This window comes from Ipomoea nil, unplaced genomic scaffold (assembly GCF_001879475.1).
Source record: "Ipomoea nil cultivar Tokyo-kokei standard unplaced genomic scaffold, Asagao_1.1 scaffold1407, whole genome shotgun sequence".
Classification (NCBI taxonomy): Eukaryota; Viridiplantae; Streptophyta; class Magnoliopsida; order Solanales; family Convolvulaceae; genus Ipomoea; species Ipomoea nil.
This window is the reverse complement of record NW_017617835.1, coordinates 1,763,346-1,776,569: the sequence shown is the minus strand read 5'-3', so window position 1 is coordinate 1,776,569 and position 13,224 is coordinate 1,763,346. Positions and strand designations below refer to the sequence as shown.

The window sequence follows — 13,224 nt, the reverse complement described above, 5'->3', positions numbered from 1 at the left end:
ATTACATAATATAAACTCATTTTAAAATATTCAAAATAAAATAATTCGTATTATATAAATATTTTTTTTGTATTACGTAAAATTATTTATTACTCCGTAGTATATTATTTCAAATTATTTTTAAAAAATTCAACTATATAAAAAAAATTTAAAATTATATACACACAAATATAAAATTTAAATTTAGTAAGTATTTTTTTAACTATTAAAATGTGCTTATTATATTATTTTTCAATTGATAAAGTTGTGTTTTAATGGATAAATTTTTTTCATTGCAATATTAAACTTAGTATCATATATCAAAGTAAAGCATTTTTCATATATTGTAATATTTTTAAATCAAAATATAAAAACAATACATTTTCTCAATAATAAAAATTGTATTCTTAATTAATATTTACACTTTTTAGAACAAATATTACAGGATAAGACTATATGGTCTAATGATATTTAGATTAGACTTCCATTTAGAAGGTTGCGAGTTTGAGCCTGACGTTATTAGGACAAATTTTTACCTTTTGCACATGGCCATGCTTCAACAATTTTCTTGGTTCTCTCACAATTATTGTCATATATATATCAAGTACTCTTTATTGTGTTAAGGGAAAATGATACTTTTTACCCCTGAGTTATATACTTATAGCACTTTTTTCTCCTTAATTATTTAGGTAAGCACATTAGCCCCCTCAATTATTCTAAAAGTGGTGCCTTTTTCTCCTAATATATTAAATTGACATTTATACCCTTAAAGTAAATATTTTATTTATTTTATTACTCCAACAAATTATTGCGTATACGTAGGGATGACCACGGTTCTGTTTGAATTGAACCGGATACTAAAGCAATCGAATTAATAGTTTACGGTTATAATTCAGATCTAGAACCCAATATTTAAATGTCAATTTATTAAAATTATGTATCAAAAAATTGAATCTTGAACCGTGAACCGGCGGTTCCGGATCTGATTCGCGATTTTGAACCGTCTTTATTTTAAAAGTTTATTTTTTATTTTAAAATAGTCTAAATTCAACAATAAATGTATTTTATTTTTTTCAGTTCGGAACATTAACCGTCCGTTCCGGTTCACGATTTTAATAAACTCTAAATATCGAATTTCGATTCTAAATTGTAATTGGAATATTTCGGTTTGGTTGCTATAGTGTTTTTTTAGTTTGAACCAAATTATGGTTATAATTTGTTGGAAAAAAAAATAAATTAAATATTTAGTTTAAGGGTAAATATGTCCATTTAACATTTCAGGGGAAAAAACAGCTACTTCAATAATTTAGAGAAAAAAAATACTATATGTATATAATTCAGATGAAAAAAGTGTCATTTTCCCTTGTGTTAAACAAATTAATCAATCACTTACATATCATTAATAATTAGTGTTACCATCTTAAAGTAAGATGTTACTTGCCAAACCTCAGCACATCAGTTATATATATATATCTCCCACTCTGCAATCCTGCAATCTGCATGCTCTATTCGATCTCTTCACTCTTTACTCCTAACCCATTCAAAAAAAACAGTAGAGAGAATTACAGAGAAATGGCACCGCCTACACAGTCCAACGGGAACACGGAGTCTCACGTTAAGATTCCAGAGATAAAGTTCACCAAGCTGTTCATCAATGGAGAGTTTGTTGATTCCCTTTCAGGTTCTTCAATTATTTTCTTCTCTTTCCTTAATTATCTATGCATACTGTTGGTTTACTTTTGAGAGAAAAGAATGATATGATGGTGGAAAGTGTACTGTAAACAGGGAAGACGTTTGAATCAATAGATCCGAGAAATGAGGAAGTGATTGCAAGAGTTGCAGAAGGGGATAAGGAAGACGTTGATTTGGCGGTGAAAGCTGCACGCCAGGCGTTTGATAATGGTCCTTGGCCTCGTTTTTCTGGAACTGTAAGTTCTCATCTATCTATTCATTCACTCTTCTTCTTCTTCTTCCTGTCTACTTTTTTATTTTCTTCGTAGATTAATTCCACTAAATAATTGAAATTAAAGTATTTAGTTCAATATTTTCTTCGTAGATTTCATTAAATAATTGAAAGTAAAGTATTTAATTCAATACACTAGTTGCTTTCATCTTAAAATTATCTTACTTTCACCAAGTACCTTATCCATGTGTTGATAGATTAAAGTGAACTGCAAAAATTAATCTTACTTTTTCTGTATAAATTTTTTTTAATGATATATTTTTATTATAGTAAAGATAATGTTTAAATTATTGGTGGTTGAGATGCCTCAGCTCCTCTCTATCCGCTAGATTCTTCAAGACGACATGATATGATTACAGACGGCAAATTATTGTGTGGATCATGTTTGATATAATGTTGTTGTATAAACCATAATAAAAAGTACATTTTTAATATATTAAAAAGTATATTGTTTTGAATATACATTATATAAAATAATGTATTTTTAAATTTGAATATAATATACATTTTTAATATATTAAAAATACATTATTTGTGTAGTGTATAGTATAAATCATAGTCCATACAATAATGATTGGATGAGAACCACTCCCTCTTCTTGGTAGGCTCGTGTTTTTCTTTTGGGTTGTCACCTCTTTTTTATCCAAAAATTTATTAATATATTGAGTTATACACTTTATTTTCATGTTTTGTAAAAATTATAATTATACAAGAAAAATGTTATAAGGTACAAACTGGATTACATAGTAGTAGTTTATATTTGGAACCCCTATTCTGCTATTCATAATATGATTTTTAAATAGTAGAATATAATATTACTAGTTTCGTATATTGTATTGTAATTTGGTGATGTTTTACATTGTCTGCATGAAAAATGATATTTGGCTTGGAATTTCCGACAGCCTTATAACTAAGGGGGTGAATTTATTTAATCAAGAATTATGTAGATTTTCGACATTATAATTATTTTCAAAGTAAGTCATAAAGGCATTATATTCCCGAAATATATTTGAATTTTATAAATATAAAGAAAAAAAATCTTAAATACAGACATGGGAATCTGAAAAAGTATTTTTGTCTGAAAAGATTGGCAGCAGGCATTTGCATTCACGGGAGGCTGTTATGTGCTTTCACAGTATCTACCTACTGCAATTATTGGCATTTGGCAAAACTTAGGGTGGCGACAAAACATATATAGTCACGTGACTATATATTGGTGTGGTTGCTCTAACCTATATAACTAATATAGGTCGGTGTTCAAGGTGGACACGGTTTCAAAATCATTCATAATTATGAATATGTAGTTCAAAAATTTTAAATATATAGTTCTATAATTATGAACATAGAGTTGTGAACATAATTATGAACATATAGTTATGTAATTATGAATATAGAGATTTAATAATTGTGAATATAAAGTTCAAAAATTATGAATATATAGCTTTATAATTATGAACATATAGTTATGTAATTATGAATATAGAAATTTAATAATTGTGAATATTAAGTTCAAAAATTATGAATATATAGCTTTATAATTATGAACATATAATTTAGTAATTATGAACATAGAGTTCTGTAATTGTGAATATAGAGTTCAATAATTATGAATATGAAGTTCAAAAATTATGAATAAATAGCTTTATAATTATGAACATATAATTCAGTAATTATGAAAATAGAACCGTGTCCACTTGCATAATGACTGTAGATCAGAGATCATTAGTATTAATAATATAAATAACCTGGCCCACTGCACACAATAATTACTACTACTATTAATTACTGTAGTAAATACTAATAATCTCTGATTCTCTGATGTATACTAGTTGTTGATTATATGGTATAACAGGAGAGGAGGAGGATATTGCTTAAACTAGCAGATCTAATTGAGGAAAATGCAGAAGAAATAGCGGTTTTAGAGACACTTGATGCAGGGAAACTGTTTAGTGAAGGGAAGTATAGAAATGCACCGGCAGCAGCGGGGACTTTTCGTTACTACGCTGGTGCAGCAGACAAAATCCACGGCACCACTCTCAAGATGTCGCGTGACCTCCAAGGATACACATTGCGAGAGCCCATAGGTGTGGTCGGACTCATAATTCCCTGGAATTTTCCAGGACAAATGTTTGCGTTTAAGGTTGCCCCTGCATTAGCAGCTGGTTGTACTGTGGTTGTCAAGCCTGCTGAACAGACTCCCCTTTCTGCTCTCCTTTTTGCTCATTTGGCCAAGCTAGTAATTGTTTAATCTTCACCTTCTTTATTTTTCTTTCCCTTAATTGTTATATAATTAAAGAGTGCATGTTTTGATTTTCTCAATCTACAAACAGGCGGGAGTCCCTGATGGAGTGGTGAATGTGATTACAGGATTTGGACCCACTGCTGGTGCTGCCATTAGCTCTCACATGGACATTGATAAGGTAATCTTAGCTTCCTTAATATATATGCATAGATTCCCCCATTCAATTCCCATTTAATTTAACCACAATTAAATTTTTGTTTCATTTCCTGGATGTTCAGGTTAGTTTTACAGGGTCGACAGAAGTGGGGCGTCTGATAATGCAGGCTGCAGCAACTAGCAATTTAAAACCCGTGTCACTCGAGCTAGGAGGCAAGTCTCCTTTCATAGTGTTTGATGATGTAGACGTTGACAAGGTTTCGGATCTAGCTTTAGCTGGAGTCACATATAATAAGGTAAAGTAGTCATTAATTTGGAGGATCTATCCTTAATTTCCCGAAATCATAGTGATAGTGATATTGGCTGGGGTTTTGGCCTGGCAGGGTGAAGTATGTGCGGCTGGGTCTCGTGTGTTCGTTCAGGAAGGAATTTATGACAAGTTTGTTGAGAAGGTGGTAGCCAAGGCAAAAGCCAGGGTGATTGGCGACCCTTTTGATCCTAATGTTCAACAGGGACCCCAAGTATGAATTTAATTTGCTTCAAACAAGCCCGCCCTTTACATATAATATATGCTGAATTGAAACATACATATATACAAGTCTACTTATCGATTATATATGCATGCATGCAGGCTGACATAAATCAGTATGAGAAGATACTTTCATATATTGAGCATGGAAAGAGGGAGGGTGCTACATTGCTAACTGGTGGTAAGCCACTGGACAGAAAAGGCTATTTCATTGAGCCAACTATATTTACAGATGTCACGGTAAGTATGTTCTATTCTATAATTATTTAATCATAAAAAGATGGATATATATTGATGCAGTACAGTACTTAAAATCTTCAATATATGTATGCTTTTGTTGGCTCATGCAGGATGACATGCTAATTGCAAAAGATGAAATTTTTGGACCTGTTATGCCTATACTCAAATTCAAGTAAGCTCAATCATTCTATCTCATACTATTAACAATATAATATATGCGAGACGAGAAACACCTCAACAAAGTTGGTCTGCTTATTATTGACTTGGTAACCATAAAATTATAATTAATTAGTTTGAGATAATGCAGGACAGTGGAGGAGGTGATAAAGAGGGCTAATGACACAAAATATGGACTAGCTGCAGGAATTATGACGAATGACTGGAACATTGCTAACACAGTTTCAAGATCAATAAGAGCAGGCATTATTTGGATCAATTGTTATCTGGCTTTTGATGCAGACTGCCCGTTTGGAGGGTATAAAATGAGTGGGTTTGATAAAGATATGGGGATGGAAGGCCTTTACAAGTACCTTCAACTTAAATCTGTTGCCACCCCAGTTTACAATTCTCCATGGCTCTAAACTTTTCTGCTCTACATTCTGTAATAAAATGGCATTTTTCACTCTACTTCTAAAACAATCCTCAGAGCTAGAGAGAACCGCAAAGCTTGAAGATTCTTTCCATGTAATAGTCAGGGGAATGGAGAACAACTCTATCTATCTATCTATATTGTTCAAAGTAAATAGCAGATCAGAAGCATTCAAAGTCCAAGATTTTAGAGCTCTGAATATTTTTTTTTTTTGGGTGGCGTTGAAAGTATTCATGCACAAGATGATAATATCATGCTTTCTTGGCGTGCTGGCATGGACACGTGTAAGGCGCTAGCAATGCCACCACTTCAATTTCATCATAATCTTCCTATTGCTGCCACTTCACACTCTGATTCTACAATCTAGAGATGAGGATAGTAATCTGGAATGACCATTTAAAAAAAAAAAAAAAAATTAAGAAAAAGAAAGAAAGAGAGAGATGATTATCTTGGTGACGAAAACTGCTTCTAAAAATTTCCAAAGAGGTTATATATATCTCCCAGTCTGCAAACTGCATGCTGCATTCTCTTCAACCTTTACTCCATTCAATAAAACAGTAGAGAAATTTAAAGAGAGATGGCACCGCCGCCGTCACAGTCCAACGGGAATATGGGACGATCTCACGTTAAGATTCCAAAGATAAAGTTCACCAAGCTGTTCATCAATGGAGAGTTTGTTGATTCTCTTTCAGGTTACGTTCTTCCTTTAATTTTCCTTTCTTTCCTTAACAATTTATATATGCATATTATTGTTGGTGTCGGGAGAAAATAATGATCCTGGGAAGTGTAAATTAAATAGGGAAAACATTTGAAGCAATAGACCCAAGAAATGAGGAAGTGATTACAAAAGTTGCACAAGGGGAGAAGGGAGATGTTGATTTGGCGGTGAAAGCTGCACGCCAGGCGTTTGATAATGGTCCTTGGCCTCGTTTTTCTGGCACTGTAACTTCTCGATCTCATTCTTTCACTCTTCTCTGCATAATCTGAAAAAAAAAAAAAAAAGTCCATTATACTTATGGTGATGATTAACAGGAGAGGAGGAGGGTATTGCTTAAACTAGCAGACCTAATTGAGGAAAATGGCGAAGAATTAGCAGCTTTAGATACACTGAACGCAGGGAAACTGTTTAGTGAAGGGAAGTATGCAGATATACCTTCAACAGCAGGGTATTTTCGTTACTACGCTGGTGCAGCAGACAAAATCCATGGCACCACTCTCAAGAGCTCGAGTGAGCTCCAAGCATACACGTTGTGCGAACCAATAGGTGTGGTAGGACTCATAATTCCCTGAAATTATCCGGCACAAATATTTGGGTTTAAGGTTGCCGCCGCATTAGCAGCTGGTTGTACTGTGATTGTCAAGCCTGCTGAACAGACTCCCCTTTCTGCTCTCTTTTATGCTCATTTGGCCAAGCTGGTAAGCTTAGCTTGATTGTAATTTCCTTTCTTGGTGTTTTCTTTTTTACCCTTAATAAAGACTATTAATTTTCTCAATCTACAAACAGGCAGGAATCCCTGATGGAGTGGTGAATGTGATTACAGGATTTGGATCTATTGTTGGTGCTGCTATTAGCTCTCACATGGACATTGATAAGGTAATCTTAGCTTCCTTAATACACAATATAGCTAGCCTTCTTTCTTAACTAAAACTGTACTTTTGTCTCATGATTTGCTCTCAGGTTAGTTTTACAGGGTCCACAGAAGTGGGGCGTGAGATAATGCAGGCTGCAGCAACTAGCAATCTAAAACCCGTATCACTAGAGTTGGGAGGCAAGTCTCCTTTCATAGTCTTTGATGATGTAGATGTTGACAAGGTTTCGGATCTTGGTTTAGCTGGAGTCACATATAATAAGGTAACCTCCATTTATCCCAGGTTTCCTTTCCTCAACTCGATCTTAGCATGATCGATATGGGGTTTTAATTTGGCATTTTGAATTGGCAGGGTGAAGTATGTGCGGCTGGCTCACGAGTGTTTGTCCAGGAAGGAATTTATGACAAGTTTGTTGAGAAAGTGGTCGCGAAGGCGAAAGCAAAGGTGGTTGGTGACCCTTTTGATCCAAATGTTCAACAGGGACCCCAAGTATGAGTTTGCTTAGCTTCAAACAAGCCCTATATATGACCAGTATGCTTTAACATATACATGTCTATTTGATTTGATGCATTTAGGCTAGCAAAAAACAGTATGAGAAGATACTTTCATATATAGAGCATGGGAAGAAGGAGGGTGCTACATTGCTAACTGGTGGTAAGCCACTGGACAGAAAAGGCTATTTCATCCAGCCAACTATATTTACAAATGTCACGGTAAAAACCTTCAATCATAAAAAGATGGATGCAGTTAAAATCTTCAATAGAGAATGCAAAACATTATATATATGCTCTTGTTGCCTCATGCAGGATGACATGCTAATTGCAAAAGATGAAATTTTTGGACCTGTTATGCCTATACTCAAATTCAAGTAAGCTCAATCAATCTCATACTATTAACCATTCCAGATGGGGCAACCCCAACCAAGTTGATTATATTGTTGACTTACTTAGTAATCACAAAGTTCAACTCTCAATCGGAGACGATTATTAGCCTTTTTTATTTGAGTTTGTCAGTTTAGACCATCTAAACTGGTCTGGTTTAGCTCCTTGTGATCTTTCGTTGTTGTCACAAAGCAAGATTTATCTCTGGTTACCTTTAAAAAAAAAAAAAATGTGTTACATTTTTTGTGAGATGATGCAGGACAGTGGAGGAGGTGATAAAGAGGGCTAATGACACAAAGTATGGACTAGCAGCAGGAATTATGACGAATGACTGGAACATTGCTAACACAGTTTCAAGATCAATAAAAGCAGGCAGTATTTGGATCAACTGTTATATGAATATTGAGGCAGACTGCCCTTTTGGAGGGTATAAAATGAGTGGGTTTGATAGAGATTTGGGGATGGAAGGCCTTTACAAGTATCTTCAACTTAAATCTGTAGCCACCCCTGTTTTTAATTCTCCATGGCTCTAAATACTATGCATCACCTCATTATTTTGTATAAAAAATAAATGATGATGATGCTAACAGAAAATTATGTAGTCTGCTATAGTTACTTACTGTAATAAAATGGTATCTTTCACTTATGAAAAAAAAACATAATTATTATTTCTCAGAAATCCATGATTATACATACAAAACAGAACATAACAGATAACACTTTTTTTCTTTTCATTTATGCTTTCCTCTTAGCTTGACGCCCAAGACTTTCTCCATTTTAGCCAACACGGCCTGGTTAGGCACCGCCTTGCCGCTCTCGTACTCCTGAACCACCTGAGTTCGCTCGTTGATCTGCTTCGCCAGATCTGCTTGGCTCATCTTCTTCTCGATCCTTGCCTTCTGTATTGCCTGTCTCACCTCCGCCGGAACTCTGTCCAGCGCGGCTGGCTCCGCCGCCTCGTCCAGCTTCCTCGCGTTGACGGCCGTGGCGGGAGCCTTCTTGTTGGAACCGGCGTCGAATTTCTTCACGGTCTGGACCTGAGCTCCCATCCTCAGCGCCTGGTTCACCGCCTTGGGGTCCCGGAGTTGAGATGCCTTGGGGTTTTGCTTACGGAGCACCACCGGCTCCCAGTCCTGCGTCATCCCTCCCGTCGGTCGGCTCGGCATCTTACTTTCGTAGATCGATCAACACAAAGTCTGAAGAGAAACTGAGAAATGGAGACGAAGATGCTAAGCTAGTGGATGAAAATTAATGGAGGAAGAAATGAGTATATATAGGAGTTGGACGGTCTGGAAGGTTCCAATATTCTGAAACGGAAATTGAAGTGATGGGTAGTCTCTGGAAGATTCGAGGTCGTATTTGCTGCGGAGACATAGCTTGTTCTCCAAGACTCCAAGATCGGTGGTCTCGCTACGGTTCCAAAATCCAAAATGTTTTCATTCTTCCAAAAAGGTTTAACCCAACCCAAAAGGATTCAAAATTCTTTTTATGATCCAACAATTGACGGTTAGTTTGGAAATCTGAAATTTATTCTTTTCATTTTTTCTTTTATATATATATATATATATATAAAGTGAGTCGCAATAAAAAATGTGTAGATTTAATAAAGATGAACAAAATTATGTATATTTAAAATTCTAAATAATTTTGTGAAAAGTACTAACGTCATTATTTTTTAAAAATGTAAAAAAAATGTTAAAAAAAAAAAAAAACTTTCTTTTCACTCCAAATTGTTAAAGTTAATAAGAAGGTAATGATATTGTCTTCTTTTTACTTTCAATTTGTAAGAGTACTATATATTATGAAGTTAAGCGAAAATTATAGGTCTCTCGTTTATTTGCACAGTCACTCTCTTTGAGACTTTCAGAGAATTCTGTTGTTCTCTCTACTCTCTGGTCTTAGACTCTTCTCTCAGTTCTTTGAGTTCTCTCACTCTCTCAGATTATTCTCTCAGTCTCTCTTCTGTTCTTCTCTGAGTCCTAATAGTCTCCGATTGAAGTTATTCGTCTTTGGTGAAAGCCTTAGCCCGGTAGTCCCTGAATCCGTTACCGTGAGAGTGAGACGCAAAGACGGAGACCTGACCTGTGGTCTATAGACTCTGGTGACCTGGGATTGTAGTTTACTGGTTAGGAATCGAACCCCTTTATTCTCGAGGGATTATTTTGGAGAAACAAAGTAATTGCTAAACTAATATTATAGTTTTACTTTTTTGTTATTCTATGATAGTGTGAAATGATTATTGTTAATGAGTTAGCTTTTAGGTTTGTTGAGGGTCAAGGTTTTAGGAAATTTATTATTGTTTTCTATTTTATGTTTAAAATTTATTCAAGACGGATAGTGAGTAGGGATATTCTGAAAACTTATTATGGTGAGAGGATTAATTTGAGGAATTTCATTAAGACTAGTTGTCAAAGGGTTAGTATCACTACTCATACTTGGACCTCTATACAAAGGATTATGTGCATAACTGCACATTTTATAGACATTAAGTGGAAGCTAAAAAAAATAAAAAATAATAAAAATTCCTTTGTCCCCATTTCTTCACACAAGGGGGAATATATAGCAAATGTACTAGAAAGTTGCCTACTAGAGTGGGGGCTGAAGTCTGTTTTTTCTGTGACAGTAGATAATGCTTCAAGCAATGATACTATCATAGGTTTTTTCAAAAAGAGAATGATGTCTTTGGGTTCTTCTGCTATAAGGTGTAAAGTATTTGCATATGCGATACATTGCTCACATCCTTAATTTGGTGGTACAAGATAGATCAAGGGAATTTGATAAGGCTGTTAAAAATGTTAGGGATTGTGTATAGTATATGACAAGCTCCCCTGTTACGCTCCAAAAAATTTAGAGACCTTGTTGACTTAATTGGGGTGGAAGCAAGAAACTCATTGGTTCTTGATGTTCCTACAAGGTGGAACTCAACATATATGATGCTTCATACTGCTTTGCTCTATCAAAAAGTTTTTGAAGTTTATGAAGATCATGACCCTTCTTTTATTTTTGATTTGGGTGGGAGTGGGAATATTTTTTTTTTCTAGGTTGAAGTTGTCGAACCATATTTTATTAGTTTGCTTATGAAGATTGCAGAGTGACACAACTTCTTGATCTTTGGAGATGGAATGTACTGAAAATTGAGCTGGAATAATGGCTGCACCACCTTCTTCTGAAATTTGTTTACTTGTTTTTCTCTTTTAATTTATATATATGATTTGAAATTATGACATCATATTTAAGGAAAATTTGGAAGTAAGCAGTAAAAAATATGTTATTTACATAATTGTTGAATTTGTAATAGTCCAATTGCACAATGTATAAAAGTTCAGTAATCTATTTGACACTTTTTTCTATTATATATGTGCAAGTGCTGAATTGACTTAATTACATGCCACATTAAAAATTGATCCTACTATAAATAAAAGCCAGTTCGAGTGTTTAGCATAAATCCGACCTTAGCTCAGTTGGTAGAGCGGAGGACTGTAGTGAGTTCTGTAATCCTTAGGTCGCTGGTTCGAATCCGGCAGGTCGGATTTTCTTTTTGTCTATATTTTCGTTCATCCTTCTACACACCAAAAAAACAGAAATCGCCGTTGCCGGGGATCGAACCCGGGTCACCCGCGTGACAGGCGGGAATACTCACCACTATACTACAACGACCTTTGCTCTTGCTGTTAAAAATCAAACGTGTTATTGTATAATCACATCCGGCATCATTAAGACATTAACCTGACCCACACAAATGATACTGGGTGGCATGGTGATATGGCGACACGAAACCTAATACACCTCTCATATTTAGAGTTTTTTGCATTTTTAGTCCCACGACTATAGTGGCATTGGCAGAATTGATCCACGACTTTTGAACCTTACAATTTTAGTCCACGACTATTGATTTTTTTGCAAAAATGGTCCTTCCGGCCACTTTTCCGTCAAAATTTCACTGAAAATTTTTTTTCCATTTTTAGCCGGGTTAAAATCGACATTTTACTTATCTCAAAAAATTAAAAGAAAAAAATTGATATTTGACTACATACAATATTACTGGGCTACATACTACTGCCCCAGGCGGCGGAGTTCCTGGAGCAGGCAGGGTTGTCAGTAAGTGGCGGAGCGGCCGTGGCGTTCCCCGGGCTCCGGCAGCAGCATTGGAGTGGTACATGTACTCCGCCGCCTGGGGCAATAGTATGTAGCCCAGTAATATTGTATGTAGTCAAATATCAATTTTTTTCTTTTAATTTTTTGAGATAAGTAAAATGTCAATTTTAACCCGGCTAAAAATAAAGAATTTTTTTTTTCCGGTGAAATTTTGATGGAAAAGTGGCCGGAAGGACCATTTTTGCAAAAAAATCAATAGTCGTGGACTAAAATTGCAAGGTTCAAAAATCGTGGATCATTCTGCCAGTGCCACTATAGTCGTGGGACTAAAAATGCAAAAAACTCCTCATATTTATACCATATAGTTGTATGAACATAAAAACTATAAAGCTGATTAATGTTACGTGTTAAAATTAAATATAATTTTTCAATATAATTATTACCGCTAATAACTCAATCATGTGTAAACTTTTCAAATTTTGATTATTACAGAACCTGCTATAAATGTCTAAGCAACCAAACAATTTTTACTATGACAACCTCTCTTTGTTTGAGGTTGTGAATCATGAAGGAGAAGTGCGTGAATTTTGACAGAGGATTGAGTATGAGCACATTCTTAAATTCTATAGCGATTGTAGGCGATTTGGTGACCTGTTGCTTGAATGCCGTTGAAATTGAGGAAATCAGCCGGCAACGGCGCCAACTGAAGGGAGAGATGAGGGTGGCGGAGTCACGACGGAAGTAGAGGTGGAGGTGGGTCGTCAGAGTGAGACGCTGCCAGCTAAGGGAGAGTTGGAAGAAGAATATACTTTTTTCAAATTTCCATTTTGCCTTTTAGTTTGACCAGCAAATTACACTGAGGACAAATTCAGATAAAAAAAGCATAGTCAAAGACTAATTTGAAAAATTTTAGAAGTCGATGACTAAATTGGTGAAATCTTCATAGTCGAGGGACCAAAT

At 35.0% G+C, this 13,224-nt stretch overlaps 2 protein-coding genes, 2 non-coding genes and 1 pseudogene across 4 annotated transcripts; 3 read left to right on the top strand and 2 right to left on the bottom strand.

Moving 5' to 3' along the window:
• Positions 1-1,416: 1,416 nt before the first annotated feature.
• On the top strand, positions 1,417-5,790 carry LOC109186419 (aldehyde dehydrogenase family 2 member C4-like). Its single transcript, XM_019336390.1, has 9 exons — positions 1,417-1,660; positions 1,765-1,907; positions 3,795-4,178; positions 4,273-4,362; positions 4,463-4,636; positions 4,724-4,861; positions 4,972-5,109; positions 5,220-5,281; positions 5,417-5,790. Exons 1-9 carry the CDS (start codon positions 1,480-1,482, stop codon positions 5,688-5,690), a joined length of 1,584 nt encoding a protein of 527 aa, XP_019191935.1. The 5' UTR covers positions 1,417-1,479; the 3' UTR covers positions 5,691-5,790.
• A 327-nt stretch (positions 5,791-6,117) lies between these two features.
• On the top strand, positions 6,118-8,780 carry LOC109186420 (annotated as a pseudogene).
• A 117-nt stretch (positions 8,781-8,897) lies between these two features.
• LOC109186423 (multiprotein-bridging factor 1c) lies at positions 8,898-9,428 on the bottom strand. Its single transcript, XM_019336393.1, has one exon. The coding sequence runs from the start codon at positions 9,333-9,335 to the stop codon at positions 8,901-8,903; it is 435 nt and encodes a 144-aa protein (XP_019191938.1). The 5' UTR covers positions 9,336-9,428; the 3' UTR covers positions 8,898-8,900.
• Positions 9,429-11,615: 2,187 nt separating this feature from the next.
• On the top strand, positions 11,616-11,699 carry TRNAY-GUA. The gene is given in 2 exon segments: positions 11,616-11,652; positions 11,664-11,699. It is a non-coding gene; the product is annotated as a tRNA-Tyr (tRNA).
• Positions 11,700-11,754: 55 nt separating this feature from the next.
• Positions 11,755-11,826, bottom strand: TRNAD-GUC. The gene has a single exon. It is a non-coding gene; the product is annotated as a tRNA-Asp (tRNA).
• Positions 11,827-13,224: the final 1,398 nt, after the last annotated feature.

Coding starts and splice junctions, on each gene's coding strand:
- LOC109186423 (XM_019336393.1), bottom strand. CDS start 9,335: ATGCCGAGCCGACCGACGGGAGGGATGACGCAGGACTGGGAGCCGGTG.
- LOC109186419 (XM_019336390.1), top strand. CDS start 1,480: ATGCTCTATTCGATCTCTTCACTCTTTACTCCTAACCCATTCAAAAAA. Junction 4,363..4,462: donor CTCACATGGACATTGATAAG/GTAATCTTAGCT, acceptor CTGGATGTTCAG/GTTAGTTTTACAGGGTCGAC. Junction 4,637..4,723: donor CTGGAGTCACATATAATAAG/GTAAAGTAGTCA, acceptor TTGGCCTGGCAG/GGTGAAGTATGTGCGGCTGG.